The sequence below is a fragment of the Glycine soja genome, chromosome 13 (assembly GCF_004193775.1).
Source record: "Glycine soja cultivar W05 chromosome 13, ASM419377v2, whole genome shotgun sequence".
NCBI lineage: Eukaryota > Viridiplantae > Streptophyta > Magnoliopsida > Fabales > Fabaceae > Glycine > Glycine soja.
Genome location: NC_041014.1, coordinates 13,485,785 through 13,506,953, shown reverse-complemented (window position 1 = coordinate 13,506,953; position 21,169 = coordinate 13,485,785). Strand labels below are relative to the sequence as shown.

The window sequence follows — 21,169 nt, the reverse complement described above, 5'->3', positions numbered from 1 at the left end:
CAATCTTAATTATATTAATTTGATTTATGTTAAATAAAATAATTTTAAAATCAAACTACCTAATTAAATATAATCCATTCAAGTTTAACTTTAACCTAAATTGAAACCAATCCAATTCATGAAGACTCTTAATATTTATACAACACATGATTTTGCAAGTATATATTTCTTATGAGAGAAATACAAGCCACATTAACTTGTTAAAAAAGTATAAAAAGGAAATTGATAGATAGATTTAATTAAAAAAATTTGTTTGAATTTATATTTTCTAAAATTTGTTTATGTATATTAAGAATAAAAATGTATCTACCTTGATTTTAAAAGAACTTAAGTCTACATGGTATTTTCATCAATATATTATATATAAATTAGATTTCACTTTTTTTAAGTGAATTGATGTATAAATTTAACTTAAATATCACTTTACTTTCTCATTTTACATAAATTCTTAGTTTAAAAGAATTAACTATTTTCCGCAAAGAAAATTAACTAATTGATAATCAAGTCTTGAATAGTTATTGATAATCAAGTCTTAGACATTCAATAAATGCTATGATTGAAAACTGATATTATTATTATTAAACCATAGTCTAAAACTATTAGTTATAAATTAACCTTAGTTAAGATTTAGAGTCCCAATGCATATAGAAAAAAGGGATGTTGGGGTTAATAATAAAAAAAAAAGAAGAGGAAAAACCAAAGGGCTCAAAACTTGCCATTTTCACAAGTATTTTTGGGGCAATTAGAGATTCTTCTTCGGGTGGTTTTGACAGATAGGTCATTTTGTGCCGTGCATGGTGATGGTCTTCTCTGATTGAAATTCCACACACTGCCTCCTCTCTCCAATTTGGTAATTTCACTTTTTAATTTTCATTCCATTTTCTTTACTTTGCTTTTACTTTACTGTCCTTCTCTTCGTTACTGCGCAAAAATCCTGTTCTTCGGATTCGCGTTGCGATTCGGTCTAGGGTTTCAGTTCAACGCGCACTGAATCCGATTGCGGAATTTCCAGCTCTGTATTTCGGTTGTTACGTGTCGTTTGAAAAATGCATGTCCCTGTAGATCCATGGCGAGCTTCTTTACTCTCTGAAATGGCGAGGTTCCGTTTTTTTTTTTTTTTTTTTTTTTTTTATTCCGTTGTTGATAAGCTTCGTTTGTGCCCTGGGTTTTGTTAATTTGATGATTTGTGATATCAATCAACATGTTCAATTTTGTGGTTTTATTTATTTATCTTAAATATATTTTTTATAGTTTTTTTTTCTTTTCCTTTTTTTTGCTGAATGTTCAAATTTGGTACTTTTGAATCCATGGTCCATGATGCTAGCTAGCTACCTCGAGTTTTGAAATGCAGTTTGATATTGTGATATTATTGTCCCCAAACGGGAAAAGTAGTGGTTCACTTTATTGAGCTGAGTTTTCAAGTGCTTATGGAAGTGGTGTTAGGTTTTATATGTTCTAGCAGCAGTGGGACTGGGAATGGAGCTGCTAATCGCTTCTTGATAGTGTGAATAAGTAATAAGTAGTGTTTTATGTGTTCATATCATTTTGTATTTCATTTCCTTGTAGATCTGTCCTTCCCTCTTTTAAAGAAAATTGTACTATGTGAGGAATGCTAACAAGTAGCAACACATGCTCTGATATTCTCCTTCCGACACGCACCCGCACCCGCACTTTACTATTAGTTGAAAATTTTATGTAGGACCCACTATAATTTGGTCTTGCTGTCTTACATAAATTTCAATGAAAGTAAATAAAGATTGTGCTGGAAAGGGTGTGTTGTTAACATTTTTCATTAATATATAGCACATGCTTGGAAGTCTGTTGAACTTGATCTAACTCAGTGTTGGTGAGCATCTAAAGGAAGGAAATTGTAGACTATTTTTGTTTTTTGGTTCATAGGGAGGAGTCAAACTCCGTTACTAGGGGTTTACAACAACTCGCACACACTGCTCAACCAAATGAATTTGATCCCCTTGATTGTAGACTATGTTTACAGGATGCGTATAGATTCCTTAAAAGTATGTCATAATGTGTGACTAGAATTCTCTTGAACATGTGAGTTGTCTAGTTGCTCTACCTTGAAAAAGTATAAATTAACGGATGACACTTGAAAATGCTACTAACCATTGCAATATTCTGTCTGTCTATCATTTTATTAGAAAGAAAGAAAGAGCTGCTTAGGAATGGTATTTATCAAACCATAGTAGATATGACGCTTGGAGGAGCAGCAGGGTGCCGCGGTGCCGTGCTGCTATTGCACACTATTAACTACTATGAATCAAACTAAACTTAAGAGAATAAGTTTTTATTTTTACTTGTTAAATTTAACATTTTCAAGTTTCATGTTTTGTCAAAACATTTAGAATTGTAATGTATGATATCCAATGTTGTTAATGGCGGATGGCGGTTCATGGCGGAAAGTCAAAAATCCGCCATAAAAATATGGCAGATGGCGTAGCGGAAAATGGCGGATGTCATGGCGGACAAAAAAAAAAATATATATATATATATAAACTCATTGAAATTGAAAAAAACAAAGGATTGCATTCAAATAAACTAAAAAAGTTTGATGAGTTCATACAATAATCAAGTACCAACACCAAATAAACTCATTAAAAAGAGGACTGAACAGAAAAAAAAAATTGTGGTGTCAAATAGAAAAAAGAAATTAAAAATGGGACTGTCGAAAGTAAATGGGGGGTGTCAAATAGAAAAACGGAAAAAAAAGCTGCAGACAACAAAAAGGGGTGTCAAGCAGCAAAAACAAAAAAAAAGGCTTTGGCCCACCCACCAGTATAAGTCGCGGTCGCGGTTCTGGCTGGGTCGTCTTCTCCGTTCGCGTTGCCGTCGTTCACGCTGTGTTCGTCGCCGTCGTTCGCGTTGCCGTGGATGGTCGCTGCCGTGCTCGTCGCCGCCGTGGGTCGTCGCTGGTTGCAGGTGTGGGTGGTTCCGAGGTCGTGGCTGGTTTGCAGGGGTTGTGGGTCGTCGCTGGTTGCATGGGTCGTGCTGTGTTGGAGCTTCGAGGTCGAGGTTTGCAGCTGTGTTCTGAAAGGTAGGGGGGGGGGTCATGGTTTTCATTAAGTTTCCGGGTAGGGTTGGGTCGGGTCAGCCCAACTCCTACCGCGGACAAAAAAAAACAAATTCCGCCATTTTCTGCCTCGCCACCACATCCGCCATGGCGCCGCCATCTTTAACCCGCCACGCCACCGCTATTCGGTGGCGTTTTTTCAGAAAACCGCAACGCAACTCCGCCATGGCCACCATTTAACAACACTGATGATATCTAACATATTGATGTTTCAATTTTGGTCATTTTCTTCTCACTCCATTCCTTGGAATCTTCAGTTTGTATTTCTGACAGTTAGAGACTCAGTTCAATAAATTTTTTAAAACTTTCCTTCTCTTTTGGTTTTGATGACCATTGACTGGGGTTGGCTTGCCAAGATATTTAGACAATATAAAATGGTGGATACTTATTGTCTATTTATTTTCCAAGATGTTTAAACTAGATATTTTGAAGAATAAATGCACTTCCTGTTCCTGTTCCTGAGGTAAACACTTTATTTTGAGAAGTTGTATAGGATCTCATTTGTTAAAATGACCTTGTGAAATCTGCCATATAATTTGGTTTTGGAACCTACAGCATTTGAAAGGAATCTTGGATGATAGAAAACTTGACCATGGGTCTTATCCTAGACGGTAAGAAAATTTTGAATTACTTACCACCATAGGTTTTTTTATTAATAGTTTTGAATATCTGTAACACAATATTGAATTTTTGGTTTACTTATAATTGTTGATTCACTAGGATCTTAAGAATTTTTGTAGCATGTTTCATTTTTTCCTTCTGTGGTTTTGGTGCACAATTGAAGGTTCATCAAACAAGGGTTTTATGGAATCCAACACTGATAGTTAAAATCTTGTCTTTTAGCTATGTGAGGAAGCAACATATTAAGAGCTGAGCCTGATACGACTGGGAAAACATGGAGTGCAACAAAGATGAGGCAGCTAGGGCCAAAGAAATAGTAGAAATAGCAGTTAGGGCCAAAAAGATGACATACGCACTTGTTGCTATCTTTCTCATGTTTTTTCCCCTTCTTTCTCTCACCCCCTCTCCTTTTCCCTCTGTCGCTTTTGCCAAATCTTGCTATGCTTGTCTTCTAACCTCTCTCTTACTGTCTAAGGTATCGTTCTCATTTCTGATTCCCAAACAGACACTATCATTATTTGATTCTTCAACCAACCTTTCCTTGATCCGGATTCAGATTCCTGGCATGTTTTTGATCCGATCTGTTTCATATTGGATCCAAATTCGAACATTCAACCCTTGATTCCACGATCCTCTCTGAATTTCACTTTGAATTTGCTTTTCGAATCGATGGTTACAGTTCCTTAGAGAGTTCAATTATTAAAAAAGGTTTTGATCCCCAAACTTTTTTTTAAAAAAAAATTCATGATACTGTCTTGATTGGATAATTATATTGATTAATAATGACTATTCATCGTGGTTTTTGAATTTGTGAACTTGCCTTTTTTATTTATTATTTATTTGTTTTGAGTTCAATTATTGTTGGGATTTGAGAGCATTTGTGTGATTTGCTAGGTACACCGGTTAGATGGTATGCAGCAGTTGTGTAAGGTCTTTGGTTGTTCAAGCTGGAACCTTCGTCAACAGAGTGAGAATCAACGAATTTGGGAGGAGTTTGCTGGCGGTTCAGAGTTTTTCTCATTGGCCGATTCGTGAATACAAGACAATCACAGGGATGATGGTTGATACGGGTTCTATGTCAAGTGCTGGACCCCTTGTTGATATGATGCCAGAGAAAGATGATGATGGTCGATTTGCTAGTGGAGGGTGGAAAAGGTGAATATGATTCTCACAACTTGCTTTCAACTTGAGCTGACATGTTGAAAACTGTATATCTGTTAATGGTCATAGATGGAGTCTTTACTTTGTTGCCTTGGTACTATGGTTTAACATCCCTATTGACCGTTGGAGTTAAGCATTTACAGGGTTAGGAGTTCCAACAGCCTCTGAGTTGGGTTATTAGATTTTAGATTTGAAGAGAACTATGATTTGAAAAAATCAGTTCTATGATTAGGACTGTTATCTGGAAGTTCCTTTTGGAGATGCTTTTTTGTTTGGCTTTATAAGGAAAGTTATTCTTGATTACATCAACTTACCCAAAAAGTGATTGACATTTATTATTAGTTTATACTAGATGATGGGGAAATTTTGAAAACAAGAGAGGGTGTTAGGGTTATATCACTGCCAAAATAACCTTTGGCTGTTGAAAGCAAGATTTACAAAGGCCTAATGAAATTTTTGAAGACCCCGCATATCAAAGTCAATGACATAGTGCAATCTAATGAAGCACACCATGGGTGGCCATTTCTAAGGGTTCTTAAATCATTAGGTTCATGCGCTGGCTTATCTTTTGTTTATTGAACTGTGTTTCTTTTTGCTCAATAAAAGCAACAACAAAAACCCTTATCCCTACAAGGTGGAAACTGGGGAACCAAAAAACAAGATGACAATGACAATAAAAAGAAAACATAAATAGAGCTAACCTCCCATGCCTCAATATAATGAATATGTTAGAGAAACCTCCCTTAAAAGGTCAAGTTCTTTTTGTGGAAGGTAATACTATTATTGTGGTGGAAGCCGGAATTTTAATAACTTATACTTGAAAGTTGAAATTAAGGAGTTAAATAATAATATTTCTTTATAATCCTTGTAATTTTCTTAGCTAAATTCATCTTTATTCACCCATATTATGATACAAATTGATGTAAAATTTTAGTTTAGACTTGCATTGAAAGAATGGAATTATTGAATAATTTGATTTGCTTGACTGGCTGGATTTGGTGTACTTTATACTTTTGCTGATCTATATTGTGATCAAATAAATGGTACTTATTTCATTGAATTTTTATTTGGCAGTGAAGATGGAAGACTTAGCTGTGGTTATTCAAGTTTTAGGGGAAAGAGAGTGACAATGGAAGATTTTTATGATATTAAGACATTGAAGATTGGTGGCCAATCAATATGCTTATTTGGAATATTTGATGGTAAGATTTTCTACTACATCACTTGCACGGGAGAAATATAGTTCTATAATCTCAGTGATTGCACTCCTGTTCATCTGTTATGCAGTTTTGGTAATATACTTTAATAAATTTTAAAATTCCATACAGGTCATGGTGGTTCTCGTGCTGCTGAGTATTTAAAGGAGCATCTTTTTGATAATCTCTTGAAGCATCCAAATTTTTTGACAGATGCCAAATTGGCTATAAGTGTGTTTGCTTTCTCTCATTTATTTTCATGAATGTCTCGTAATATCTTTTGTTTATTTGTTTATTATTTGTTATTTTGTTAATGCTTTCATGTGTGTTCCAACTTTGTTGAAAGTGTTTAATGCATACCCATCACGCGTTTGTTGTATATCCTTCCTTACGGGGTCTGTGGCCAGATTCCTGCATGGAATGTTCTTCCATTATCAGTTTTTGCAATTATAATAATCTCTGCAAGCTTGCAGGTGAAACATATCAACAGACTGATGCTAATTTTCTGGATTCCGAAAAGGACACCTTCAGGGATGATGGATCTACAGCTTCAACAGCAATTTTGGTTGATAGCCATCTTTATGTAGCTAATGTTGGAGATTCTAGGACTATAATATCAAAAGCTGGTAAAGGTACTATTTATATAACCTACTATTTTATGATATCTTCATTTTATTGTCACTATTAATTAACAATAATATTGGTAGAGTTTAAGTTCGCATATCCTTTTTAGATTCTGATGCAGTATTTGGTTATATTAGTCAAATTTCTTTTTTTAAAATGAAAAAAAAGTGTTTATATCTTAATGATGTGATGTTGGGGAAAAGCTGCTTGATAATGTAAATACTGAGATCATGTGGAAGATAGAGCATTTCAGACAAGAGTCCTTGTCTGGTCATATGATAGATTTTCTACTATAGTTCCACTTGAATACATTTTAGAAATAAGAATGATATCTTGAATTAATTTTTTTTTTTTGGCAGCAATTGCTCTCTCTGAGGATCATAAGCCAAATAGAAGTGATGAGCGGAAGAGAATTGAGAATGCTGGTGGTGTTGTCATGTGGGCAGGTGAGATACAATATTTCAAGCATATAAATAGCATCATTCAATAGTTCTGTTAATATTCTATTTCTGCCACATATAGTGCAACATACAATGGGGATGGGTCATTAGTAGCTTGAGATTTGAAGTGATTTGGTGGTGACATTAGAAGCTTGAGCTGACTCTATCTTGGATCATTTTTATTAGGGGTTATATTGGCAACTTGGCATAATAATATGGATGGAATTATGTTCTGGGTGATGGCCATGCCAAATGTTTGCCCACCTTTTATCCGTAAAATTTTGTTATCTTTTATTCTATCGTATGAGTACATGGAAATTTATAGAAGTTCGTTGGTTCAGTCCTTTTATTAAATTTTATTTTGCTACTCTTGAACAAAATATATGTCATTATCACTTTGGTACAAGATAGCCAAAAGATCCTACCTTGAATTGGATTGGAAAGGCAGAGGGAACTCTTAAGTTGTGTAATAATATGGACAGTATGTTCTTTCCTAAAATATAAAAATATATCCATACATATTGTTCGTGCATAACTGCATATAACATAAATAAGAATAATAGCTTTTAAATTGTTACTAACATTTAGTTAAAACTTACACCGAAAAAGGATAAGGTTACATATGACTTATACAAGTCACAAACTCACAACATAAGCTTAAGTTGCAATTTAAATGCCTATATAGATGGCATATGCCAAATAAAACTCAAAACACCAATAGAAAACAGTCCAACTCTAGATCTCTTCTCTACTCTAGCAAATAATTCAGTGCAGCAAAACAGGCCAGAGAAGCAAAACCCCAGTCAAACCAGCACCAACATAGAGAAGGAAGGCAAGAAAACCAATGTAGTATCCAAATGGCCAGGAGTTGGTTAAAATTTAAACCAAAAACCTAGCTGAACCAGAACCCAGAGAATATCATATCAAACATATCAGAGACTGTGGAATCCTTATCTTGGATAAACATGGTGGCAGTGTTTCCGCAGAATCTTTATCTTGACACTCTTTTTTTTTAATTTTTGGTTCTGCTTTTTTTTTTTTTTTTCTGTTCAGTCCTCTTCTACTAATTACAAGAAGAGGATTATGTTGGGATTGGAGAAGATGATTAGAGCCTCAACCTTTACTTTGCACTTTGCATTATGCTTTTATCCTTTTGTTATTTTGAACTCTTGAATGAGTTTATTTGGTGTTGGTTATTGTGTGAACTCATGAAACTTTTTTAGTTTATTTGAATGCAATCCATTGTTTTTTTAATTTTTTATTTATATTTATTTTTTATCTATTGTTTTGTTAATATATATATATATATATATATATATTTTTTTTTTTTTTTTTTTTTTTTTTTTTTTTGTCCGCCATGACTTCCGCCATTTGCCACTACGCCATCCGCCATATTTTTATGGCGGATTTTTGGTTTTACGCCATGAACCGCCATCCGCCATTAACAACATCGGATCCCACACAATCTCTCCAGAACAAATTTGAGCATGATAGGATTGCTGGGTGCCTCCAAAATCCCATCTGATCTCCTATGAATAAAAATATAAGATCACATTTTTGACTATCATGCATCGATGTGTTTCGGGCACATGGGCAGTAATTAAGTGGATGATACCTGCTGTGCTTCAGGACAAATGAACTTAAAACATTTGTATTACATGTTCCATGTTTTGCTAAAATCACTAGTTCAAGTAGGTGTTGACTTATTTAGTATTGACATCAGATTGATTTATACAAATAGTTATCCATGTTCTGAACCTGTACATAAATGGAAATCATGCTTCATATCTTCACCTGAAAACCATGCCAACCATCCAAATGATGGAATGTTTAGTTTGGGTAGGTGATTTTACATCTGTTTATTTTGCTGTCCAGGTACTTGGAGGGTAGGAGGGGTGCTAGCAATGTCTCGTGCCTTTGGTAACCGCATGCTGAAGCAGTTTGTAGTAGCAGAACCTGAGATCCAGGTGATCCTTGATTACTGTGTGCAATCTGAGTATATAGTCTATTAATTGCTAGAGATGATTCACTCTAATAATTATTTTCACTGTATGGATTAATAACTTTCTAGTTTTATAAGTGAATAACTTGGTAGAAGAAAGTTTAATAATGATGCAATTCTAGCTTTCAGGGGCCAAATTAAGTATTCTATTTATTAACGAGTATAATACAAGCATAATCATATTACAAAAAAATGTATCAAAGTTTTAAAACCTATTATTAATTTAGGAGTTACTAATTAGTCCTTGTGATTAGGAAGTTCCTTTTTTTATCATGTGATTATTGACAAAAGAAGTACTGAATCAAATCATGGGAAAGATATTGACAATTAGAGAGAAAAAATGACCAACCCACTAATACAATGTAATTCTTGTAAGAATATAAGAAAATATCCAATAATAACTTGATCATATCTTAGTATCTTATTGTATCTTAGCATGATTCAGACTTTAGAGTATTCAATAATATCTAGATCATAGTAATCAATGATATCTTAGTATCTTATTGTATCTTAGCATGATTCAGACTTTAGATTATTCAATAATATCTAGATCATAGTAATCAATGGCGTGCTGTGCTATAGCGGAGTACTGGAGCAGACCTAGTTTGTTATTGGATTCAAATAGCAAAGCGATTTCCAATAGTACCATTGCGGCTGCAATAGCCAGCCAAAATTGCAGCTTTTCATGTGTTATAGCTGCACTACCAGGTTTCAAAAACCCAATTTTACCCCTAGAACAATGTTGTTTAGGTCTTCTCTTTGGTTAAACTTGTGATTTCTCTCCCAATTTCTGATGATTTTTTGCTTTTCAAACATAATCAAATTTGAAACCCTTCCTTGCCATTCCACCAAGAGTTACCTATGTTCCTTCATACTGTATAGGACTATTTCTTTCCTGTGTTTCATTCTTTCTTCTTCCTTTAAACTTCCCAATTCATATTTTGCTAATTTTTATCTCATTTGTTATGTTATTTTTCTGTTAATTTTACCAACATCTTTAACTTCTTTGTACTTCATTAGTATGTTCTTATTGCTCCTAGATTGATGGTGAGTGTATGTGTAAACTGTGACTTGTTATATAACATGGATTTCACCATCATCTTTAACTTTTTGATTTCATTACTATGTTTTTTATTGATCCTAAAATTTTGACGGTGATTGTGTGTAAATTGTGACTTGTTATTTATTTATCATGAAATTTCTAAAATTTTGGTTTTTTTAAGTATTTATTTGTGTAGTATAAATTATTCAGTTTGTATTATAATTATAATATTCAAAATATCAGCCATTTTGCTTCCAACTATATGCACCGTCATTTGAGATTGATAACTATGATCTAGATTGCATTTTCATATTTCATGGTATCTTAAAGGTTATCGCTTGGAATTAGTTTCCATGTTTCCTAATATGAGTAATATCCTATGATTTATTTTCTTATTTAGTATTGGTTAATATAAATAAGGATTAGTGCTTAAGGTTTTATTAAATATGAACAACATAAATACATAATCACAATATTAAGAGAATATTACTGGAAGTCTTTCTTTGCTCAATTTCTTCCCTCAATACCTAAAATCCTACAATTTCAGCATATCCAATAATAGATATCATCATTCATGACCTATCCCATCACTAAGAAATTACTGAGCTTCCTAAAATTCCAATTTCTACTTAATTTCCCTGATTATTTTTTCAAATTATTCATTACTGACATGATTGTCAAGCTTCCTAAAATTTGGAGTTCTATTTTACTTTCATGATTTTTCTTTCAAATTAGTCATCTCTCCTGCTGGTTTATCTTTCTAGTATTTTTCTTCTCTAGTCAAAAAAGCATCCCTGGTCACTAATTGCCTGTACTTTAGCTGCAGTTCATTGTTGTGACATCTCCATTGTTGAACTCCATGTTTTTCTATTGTTTCGGATCTCTGTTGTGCATTTTTCTACCATGTTTCAAACTGTTTTCCAGTTGCCATGTCCTCCTTTCAGAAGTTTGAAGAGTATCCTTGACTTGTTCTATACTCTGGCTGTCTGCTTCACTGTTTGTCTCCACTATCAGCCTTCTTCTGTCATGAGATCATTCTGGTGAATAGATATTAAGAAATATGGAGGTCTTTCTTTTCTCGATTTCTTCCCTGAATACCTAAAACCTCACAAGGAAACAAATATTGAAACATAATAAAATAAAGAAGCAACTCTTTAGGATTGTTTCCTCAATTAGACTTTAAGGGATTATTACAGAATATCTTCAGAAAATTTACTGAGATATTCTAACCGAACACAAAATGTAAAGCACCCAAAGACCATCAATATGTGAAAATAATCTTCCCTTTCTAATTAGTGGTCTACAGTTAATAGACTGTTAAAAAAAATCACTAAAATCATGTGTATAAGGTAATTTCTTTTACTAAGTTGCCTTTATAGGTTTAGTCTGGACTAGTTAACTTATCATGCGCATATAATTAATATTTTGTTGGAGCCATGTGTGATTTAGGCATATTTTGTTGGAGCTATGTTAAAGTGATAAGTGGTAATAGTTTGACAATGTAATTTATCTTTCATATACTTTCAGGACCAGGAGATAGATGAACAAATTGAATTGCTTATTCTTGCAAGTGATGGACTCTGGGATGTAGTACAAAATGACGTAAGCTTTGTCTTCCTTCTTAGTCATGCATTTTATTCATATGTGCATATTTGATGCCTCCTAATATTCATTTCTTATCAGGAAGATGTGGATTATCCTGATAGTTTATATTGCCAGTAAAAGAAATCAGAGAAATAATGAACATAAAGGTCCATATTTTATCAAACAAGAAGAATAATGAACATTAAGGTTCATGTTTTATCCAATGGAATGATGTCATCCTTCCCAGGACCTCTCACCAGTTAGGATACAAGGAGAAGTGAGAGTTAGTTAAGATAGTTAGAATATTATGAGTTAGTTAATTAGTTAGTTTGAGGGGTTATTTAGATATAAATAGGGGAAGAAGGATAGGAGAGATTCAAATTTCTTGTCATTGTAAACTGAGCATTGATCAGTGATGTCAAATAGTGCACATCACGGTGATATAATGCTATCGTGACTGCATTGGGTTGCGGAAGCCACGTAAAACACCATTGCAGAGTGTCATGGATCTTGCGTCTCCATTCAAAAATTGCGGAGCGGCAAAGTTTCTCAACCGTGGCAGAGCGGAGTTGAGGTAGTTTCAGATTTAAGGTTCCCATGAAGGAGATGACTGATGTTTGGGCTTGTGGGTCTTGGACAAATTCGGCTCACATGATTTTTAAACTGAGTAACCCATGCCTGATTAAAACATAATAAGGATTCAAATATGTGTTATATTCTATACTAAAACCATGTGAGTTTTTAAACCATAGAGTTGGAGTCAAATGTGAGTTGGGCTTTCATATTTTAAAATAGGCCCAACAGTAGCCTTTTTTTTTTTTTTTTTATTTCTATTGCATTCTACCTTTGAAGATCATTGCCATTTAAACATCTCTACATAAATCCTTCCTCCATAGTTCAGCCTTCTTCTCCACTCCTTTACTAGGACTTCTTTAGTATTTAGCACTTTTTTTAATGTTCCCAACATATTTTGTCTTGCCCAATTTAACTTTTGAGTTAATACTATGTCAATGTTTATCCAACTTATTTTTGTTTGCATATAACTTATTTTTTTATAGATATTTAATTATATATATTATATTTAAACCGCTATTTGCTTGCGACCCTATCTGCCAGCTCATTGCAATTTTTCGTGATCCACTATTGACAACATTGACATTGACTCTTTGTGAAGAAGGAAAAACCCTTGGAGTAGAGTTTTCTCTCCTAATCATTGTTCTTTTCATCATATTCAGTAAAAATATTTCATTTCTTTGTCATTTCAATTCTTGGTCCCTAATAATTGATTTGACTGGTTGGAAGATCTCCGAGGAGAGCTAGTGTTAGAGATGGAGGAGGCACACATTTGAGCTTTTGTTAGGCCTTGTGTTATATATTAGGTTTAAGCTTCTTTCATTAGTTTGTTTTTGACTTAGTAGAAGCATCGGACAAAAGAATAAATTCATGAAATAATGTGTGTTGTGCACTTTTGTTTTGCGATCAGTTTTCAGTCTTTTCACATTTTTTTTCCTTCCCTTTGACATCTTTAAAGTCTAAAACCCCAAAACTGAAGCCCCAAAAACAGCTTGTCTATTGTAATCCTAAGTCCCAAATCGTGTTTTCTATTTATCAATACTTCTAATATATATATATATATATATATATATATATATATATATATATATATATATATATATATATCACGATTTAGAACTTAGGGCTACGAGAGACGAGTTTGTTTTGGGGCTTGGGTTTTGTGGGCTTAGGTTTTAAGAAGTCCAAGAGGAAGAAAACAAAATGTCAAAGATCAAAACTGACCCGCAAAACAAAAGTACAAAACACGCATGATTCCACGATTTTATACTTTTGTGTAACATTTCTATTGAGTTTGCAAAATTCTGATTCTGTGCATGGACCTACTCACCCAGCCACAGTAGACCCGCAGAATCATGCACTTCTACCATGAGAATTATAGATTAGACATATTTTGCATTTGGGCTTTTGTTAGGCCTTGTCATATATATTAGGCTTAAGCTTCTTTCATTAGTTTGTTTGGCATGGTAGAAGTGTCGGACAAAAGAATAAATTCATGAAATAATGTGTGTTGTGCACTTCTTTTTTGCGATTAGTTTTGAGTCTTTTTGACATTTTGTTTTCCTTCTCTTGAGCTTCTTAAACCCTAAGCCCACAAAACCTAAGCCCCAAAATCAGCTCTTCTATTGTAACCCTAAGTTCCAAATGGTGATATGTATTTATTAATACTTCTAATATATCATGATTTGGGACTTAGTACTACTGCAGAAGAGTTGAGTTTGGGGCTTGTGTTTTGTGGGCTTAGGCTTTAAGAAGCCCAAAAGGAGGAAAACAGAATGTTGGACTCAATAGTCAAAACTGACCCACAAAACAAAAGTGTACAACACATGATATCACAAATTTATGCTTTTGCGCGACGCTTCTACAGAGTTTGCAAATTTCCGATTATGGGCATGGACCTACTTGCCTAGCTATAGTAATTGTGTGCTTCTACGATTCTGACCATCATGAGAATTATAAATTAGACATATTTTGCATTTGGGTTATTTTGGGCCTTGCCATTTATATTGGGCTTAAGCCTCTTTCATTAGTTTTTTTTGTTTGACTCTTGTTGGGCTTATTAGTTGTAGGTGCAACCCATCATTAGTGGGCTTCATTCATAAGGCCTAAAGCTTCATTCACAAAAAAATGAGTCAACTCATTCCAAAGTCAACACTTTGTCCATTTTTACTATGAATCCACAGCTATCAATGCCCATTGCTGTTGGCCCAAACAAAAAATCTTATATTAAAAGTGGCACCTCACACAAAAGCTAGCCCACTAATGATGCACCTACAACTAATAAGCCCAACAAAAATCAAACGCAAACTAATGAAAGAGACTTTAGTCCAATACAAATGACGAGGCCTAACAAAAGTTCAAATATAAAATATGCCTAATCTATAATTCTGCTCATGCTCTTCCTAGTGAAGCTCTCCTTAGGTAGGTCTTAATCACAATGACAAGAAATCTAAATCTCGCCTCCTATCTTTCTATTTATATCTAAATAACCCCTCTAGGTTCTAACTAATTAACTCGTTAATATTCTAACTATATGTCTTGACAAACTCTTATATCCTAACATTATGTCTTCAAGAGTAGTGTTCCGTGGACCAGAAAAGATTAGCTATAAGAAAATAACAAAGATAGCGTCTGCTTGGGTTTTGGGGATCTGGTGAGAGATTGTCTGTTTGAGTTGCGACTTCTGCAGTTCTACTTCTTTCTTGAACATGCTGCTTCAAGGGTGCCTGATGCGGAATTAATATTCTGTTTGATACAACATATTTACACGCTCATCTGTTATGTACTTGGTTCCAGTGTTCTTATTGTTCTGTTTGATGTTCAGGATGCTGTTTCTCTTGCCCGCACGGAAGAGGAGCCTGAGGCAGCCGCACGAAAGTTAACAGAAGCAGCATTTTCTCGTGGGAGTGCAGATAACATTACATGCATTGTGGTGCGATTCCACCATGAGAAAGCAGAAGTAGCTAATCCTGATAAAGCAGAATCAACTAGTACTCAGCATGAGTAGATGATGTGAAAGCACAAAATGCACGTGTTGGTTATATTCGCGTCAAATTGAATGAATTGAGGTCAGCACGTGCATGATGGTTCACTCTGCATGGCACAAGGCAATTTATTTATTCTTTAGTTTTCTTATGTAAGTCACTCTTGTTCGTGTATTGGGATTTTTGAATCGTGTTCTTCTCTGATAACTGATTTCAGTGTGTCCGTATATATTTCAAGTTTTCCTGTTTGTAGAGGCATCAAGTTGGTATTTTTGTTCTGATCTAATAAATGCAATATGCATTTTTTTTATCATACTGATATGTGATAAAGTAGAAATCGATTAATTTATCATTGTCGTCATTACTATGAGATTATGTTTACCTGTCTGACTTGGTAACTAAAAAATGGAATTATTTTCAAAACTGGTTAACAGCTGGTTAAATCAGTATACAACCCGTGAAAATCGGTGCAATAATGTATAGCAAATCAGTTTGAACTGTTTTTTTTAATTAATTATTTAATATTTTTAATTTTTAATTTAAAACATATTTAAATAAAAGCATATTATTTATAATTGTAAATGGATACAAATTATTTTATTAATTTTTATTATAAAACATATACTGTAGTTATTAATTCACATATTCGGAAGTCAATGTTTGTGCTGACTCTTTGGTTGGTTTTAGTAAAAAAAAAGAAGGCAACTCACGAAAAAAAAAGTGCTGACTCTTAGGCCTAATGCAACGCATGATCTGCAAGTGGGTTTTTCTAGGGACATGCTAGGTGCGCCCAGCAACATAGCTGGTGCACCCAGCAAATTTTTTAATGGGCAAAAATGTCCTTGTCGCAATCTGTTCATCCGGAAGAAGGTTCTTTCGGAATACTTACTAGAAGTACTTCTACTGATACTTTTTTCGGTAGTTATTCCGGAAAAATCTTATTCTGGTATAAGAACTTCTTCCGGAATAAGGTTCTTCCAGAATAACTATCGGAAGAAGTATTTCCGGTAAGTATTCCGAAAGAACCTTCTTCCGGTATAAGAACTTCTTCTTTCGGCATACAAAGTTCTTCTTCCGGAAGAAGATTTTTATTGGAAATATTTTAAAAAAAATTAATAGCCAAGACTCGAACCCAAGATTTTAAGATTATCATGACAATGCTTTAACCAACTAAACTAATGAATCAATTATATTATAAAATAAATAATATTAGTATACATAAATTATTATTATACATAATTATCACTAACATTTCTAATACATATTTAATGCGCATGTAAATTTGAATAATAAATATTTACTTATGTAATCTGTATATTTTTTTAAAAATAAAAAATATTTTTTATGACAACATTTTATTTGTATTAAAAAATTTAATAATATTAAATAAATATTATTTATTTTATAACAACGTGAATTAAATATGCATTAAATTTTATAATAATAATCCGAATTAAAAAAATATTTAATGCAAGCTTCGGTTTTCATAAAATTTTAATGACAATTTTGCCCCTATCTTGTTTTTCTTTAAATTTACTACGCCTTCCAGTTTTACGCTTCCTTTGTGTTTCACTTACACTGTCGTGTCCTGTGTGCTGGGTGGTTTTTGCAAGCTTTGGTGGTTTTTGCAAGTTTGTTGGAAGTCGTTGTTCGGTGAAGGTTAAATATTGGTGGTTTCTATCATAGTTGCTCTTCTTATTCCGTTGGAGGTACGCATTTTATGATTTTTTTGTTTTTTTTTTGTGTGTTCATGTTACAGAAGAAGCAGTAAAATGGCAAGGAAGGTTATTCAGTAAAAACTTCTTCCGAAAGAAGTTCCTTTTACCGGAAGAAGCTGTTCTGGAAGTTAATGCTACTTATTTCGGAAGAAGGTCTTTCGTAATAAGGTGTGTCAGCTTCTGGAAGAACTTCTTTTATAAGAAGTTTTCGGAAGAACTTCTTCCGATAGTACATACTGCTTCTTCCAGAAGCTGTATTTTTTTAAATTTTTTTTTGGAGTTGTGTTTTTAAATTTGTGAAAAAAATTAATATATATATATATATATATATGAATATTATAATTTATAATATTTGTATTTGATATTTTTTAAATTATGGATAATTGGTTTGATTAGGTATAATAATTTAGGTATATCATTAAATGATTTAGATAAAATAATTGTATTTTGTTGTAGTAGTAAAATGTTTTATTAGTTGTTAGTTATAGTGTTAACTTTAGTTTAAGTAAATAATTTAGTTTTAATTTAGTTTTAACTTTTGTATTACTTGTGTATGATGCATAATTTAATAATATGTCGTTAAGATGGACGAAGATCAATGAACGTATGACTATATGATGTCACAAGAAGTTCATATGGATTATGATAATGAAGAAGAATGTGGTGTGAATGAACCACATGTTGATTGTTCAAATGCTTTTAATACCTGTCAGGTAATCATGTTCATTAGTTTGAGTCATTTGGTTGAACGTATGTTTTGTATAAAAATTAATATGTCGGAGTTGCGTTGTAGGTCTTTGGTACTCGAGATGATGTTTTGCAGTGGACTCGAACAGTTGCCCATGAAAACGGATTTGTTGCAGTGATTATGAGGTCTGACACAGATACTGGTAGCAGAGGAAGAAGTTTATTTGTGTTAATTAGGTGTGAAAGGAGTGGTCTGTACAAGTGTAGGAATAAAGAATTTGTTAGAAGAGACACTGGGAGTAGGAAATATGGTTGTCCCTTCAGGCTTCGTGGGAAACCAGTGCATGGAGGGGAAGGTTGGATGATGAAGTTGATCCGTGGGATTCACAATCATGAATTGGCCAAGTCCTTAGTTGGACATCCATACGCTGGGCGATTGACTAAGGATGAAAAGAAAATTATTGCTGATATGAAAAAGTCGATGGTGAAACCAAAAAATATCTTGCTAAGATTGAAGGAGCACAATGCCAATAGTTGCACCATGATCAAGCAAATTTACAATGCAAGAAGTGCATATCGTTCTTCAATAAGAGGAGCTGATACTGAAATGCAACATCTGATGAAACTTCTCGAACGTGATCAATACATTCATTGGCATAGATTGAAGGATGAAGTTGTGGTGCGAGATCTGTTTTGGTGTCACCCAGATGCAGTAAAGTTATGCAATGCATGTCATCTGGTGTTTTTTATAGATAGTACCTACAAAACAAACAGGTACAGACTCCCACTACTTGACTTTGTTGGGGTGACACCAACAACGATGACATTCTCTACTGGGTTTGCATATCTGAAGGGTGAGCGTGTTAATAATATTGTATGGGCTTTGGAATGGTTCCGAGGTTTATTTTTAAGAAACGATCGTCTCCCTGTTGTTATTGTCACTGACAGAAACCTAGCATTGATGAATGCAGTGAAAACTGTGTTTCCGGAGTGTACAAACTTGTTGTGCAAGTTTCACATCGATAAGAATGTCAAGGCGAAATGCAAATCTTTAATCGGTCAAAAAAATGTCTGGGACTATGTGATGGATAACTGGGGTACTTTGGTTGATTGTCCTTCCAAACAAGAATTCGCTGAGTCCCTTCAAAAGTTTCAAATTGCTTGTTCACCTTGGCCAATGTTCGTTGACTATGTTAACGACACATGGATTATCCCCCACAAGGAAAAATTTATTACCGCTTGGACGAATAAGGTCATGCACCTAGGCAACACAACAACAAACAGGTATTAAAATCTTATTTTTTTCAAGTAAGGATTATTAATAAATGGTATTTAACTGTTGTATATTTTTTATGTTTGTTGTGTATTTTAAATGTAGGGTTGAGTCAGCTCATTGGGCTCTAAAAAGAGTTACAAAATAGCCTTGGAGACCTGTGTAGTGTTTGGGATGCCATGAACAACATGATCACGCTACAACACGTTGAAATTAAAACATCCTTTGAAACTAGTACGCATGTGACTGGACATGTATTTAAAAAAACCTTATACAAGAGGCTTGTTGGAATGGTTTCAAGGAATGCTTTAAATGAGATTGCTGGCGAGGTTGAGTGTCTACGTTATCTCGGCAACGATCCCTCTTCTGGTGGTAGTGTGATGAGAAGCACGCTCGGTCTTCCTTGTGCATGTGAGCTTTCTAGGTATACTGCTGGAAGCATCCCATTGGATTCAGTCCATATGTTCTGGAGGAGACTTTGCTTTTCAGACCAAGGGTTATGTGAGACCGAAGTCAGCATCAAGGAAGAGATTGAGACCATATCTAAAAGATTTGAGGAACTTGATGTGTGTGGCAAACTAACTCTCAAGAGTAAACTTCGAGATATTGCATACCCTGATCATAACTCTATGTGCCCTCCTCCGTTAAAGGTCAACACTAAAAGTGCACCAAAGAAACCGATGAAAAGAAGTCAAAGATCCACAAAGCGTGATCCGTCTTACTGGGAGTATGTTGATGTTTTTCATTCTGTTCAAAGCAGCAACTCTTCAGTGAAACATAGTGCATCATGTTCTGAACCGCCGAAGCCAACAAGGATCATCCCGATGTTGGATCAATTTGTGCCATTTATACAGGATTTCATTCACAATGTTGTGGATGTGAAAGCGGACGGTAACTGTGGATATCGGTCCATTGCTGGTTTATTAGGTATGGGGGGAGATTCTTGGCTATTGGTGCGCAATGAATTGATTAAAGAACTTGGCAGATGGTCGCATGACTACACCAACCTCTTCGGTGGCACATAGAGATTTGAAAAATTAAGGTTGTCCCTACTTGTTGATGGGTTTTCCAAGGTATGTTTTTAGGTTATTTTTTTTAAGAACAAACTTTAAATAACTTAGATGTGTCTGTTTGCTTGATTCAGGTTAGTGTGGACAAGTGGATGGATATAATAGAGATGTGATATGTCATTGCATCACAGTATAACGTAATCTTTGTGTCGTTGTCTCGAAAACAAAGCATGACATTTTTTCCTCTTAGAAGTCAACCACCACCCGATTCTTCTGTGCACCGCATGATATGTGTCGGTCAAATGTTTGGAAATCATTTTGTTCAGGTACATTGAAGGTAGTTAGTCTGAGAATTATGCAATCACTTCCCTAGTTCATTTGAGTTAATAATGTTTGTTCACACACAACATGTTTTTTTGAAAGACCGTTGTCCTTTACCGCCTCTAGCGTTGTTGTGGTCAACCAATTGTTATTCTCAGGCAAAGCAGTGGCCAACTCCATATATTAGTAGAATGCAGCAGTACACAAGCTTGATGTCATTCAAAAGAGACTATGTCGACCTAAATGAAGATTGAACATGCATTGTTTGTCTAATTGTATTCACTATGCGATATAATTTGTTGTAAGCCATTAAAGGATAATTATTAAGTACTCGTTGCATTAAGAAAAAAATTAGTTGGTGCAACCAAAATCAATTATGCATGTACGATACATCGTTGTCATAATTGACAACACATAATGATATGCATGCGTATTAAAGTTTGAGCGTGACATGACATTGACTTAGTACGAAACATAAACACGAAACATGTTCACGCGTGTTCTTTTGTAAAACAAAGTGAAGCAATATGTCGGTGAGAACCATGTATATATATGAGACACGGCAAATGCTAATAAATCACACATTATCTTGCTTTCACGTGCTCTCCCAATTGATACACAAAGTATGACATTTTTAGGAGAAACTAGCAGTCAGACGATTGTCAACTCAAGGTTGGGTTTCATTTTTCCAAATGAATCGATTATTCACAATGATAGTGGGGTTTACTTCCAAACTTCCACTCCGGTGCCCATTCGAGTACCAAACAGCTGTGATTTTGCAAGCCTAAAAACCATAATACACAACACCCTTCAGCTAACCAACAGACAATTTTTGGATGAAATTC

General features: G+C 34.3%; 1 protein-coding gene across 2 annotated transcripts; it reads left to right on the top strand.

Moving 5' to 3' along the window:
* Nucleotides 1–681: 681 nt before the first annotated feature.
* Nucleotides 682–15,628, top strand: LOC114382381 (probable protein phosphatase 2C 76). Of its 2 annotated transcripts, none has more exons than XM_028341758.1 (9): nt 682–850; nt 4,604–4,864; nt 5,945–6,072; nt 6,199–6,297; nt 6,540–6,698; nt 7,050–7,136; nt 9,006–9,097; nt 11,702–11,776; nt 15,156–15,628. In XM_028341758.1, exons 2-9 carry the CDS (start codon nt 4,617–4,619, stop codon nt 15,336–15,338), a joined length of 1,071 nt encoding a protein of 356 aa, XP_028197559.1. In that variant the 5' UTR covers nt 682–850; nt 4,604–4,616; the 3' UTR covers nt 15,339–15,628. The 2 variants fall into 2 exon arrangements, with proteins under 2 accessions (XP_028197559.1, XP_028197560.1); XM_028341759.1 differs by lacking the exon at nt 682–850 and adding an exon at nt 915–1,099.
* The last annotated feature ends 5,541 nt before the right edge of the window (nt 15,629–21,169 follow it).

Excerpts from the sequence above, each read along its gene's own strand:
- LOC114382381 (XM_028341758.1), top strand. The coding sequence starts at position 4,617 with ATGGTATGCAGCAGTTGTGTAAGGTCTTTGGTTGTTCAAGCTGGAACC. Across the intron at positions 6,298-6,539 it reads AGATGCCAAATTGGCTATAA|GTGAAACATATCAACAGACT; the intron begins GTGTGTTTGCTT and ends GCAAGCTTGCAG. Across the intron at positions 6,699-7,049 it reads AATATCAAAAGCTGGTAAAG|CAATTGCTCTCTCTGAGGAT; the intron begins GTACTATTTATA and ends TTTTTTTGGCAG.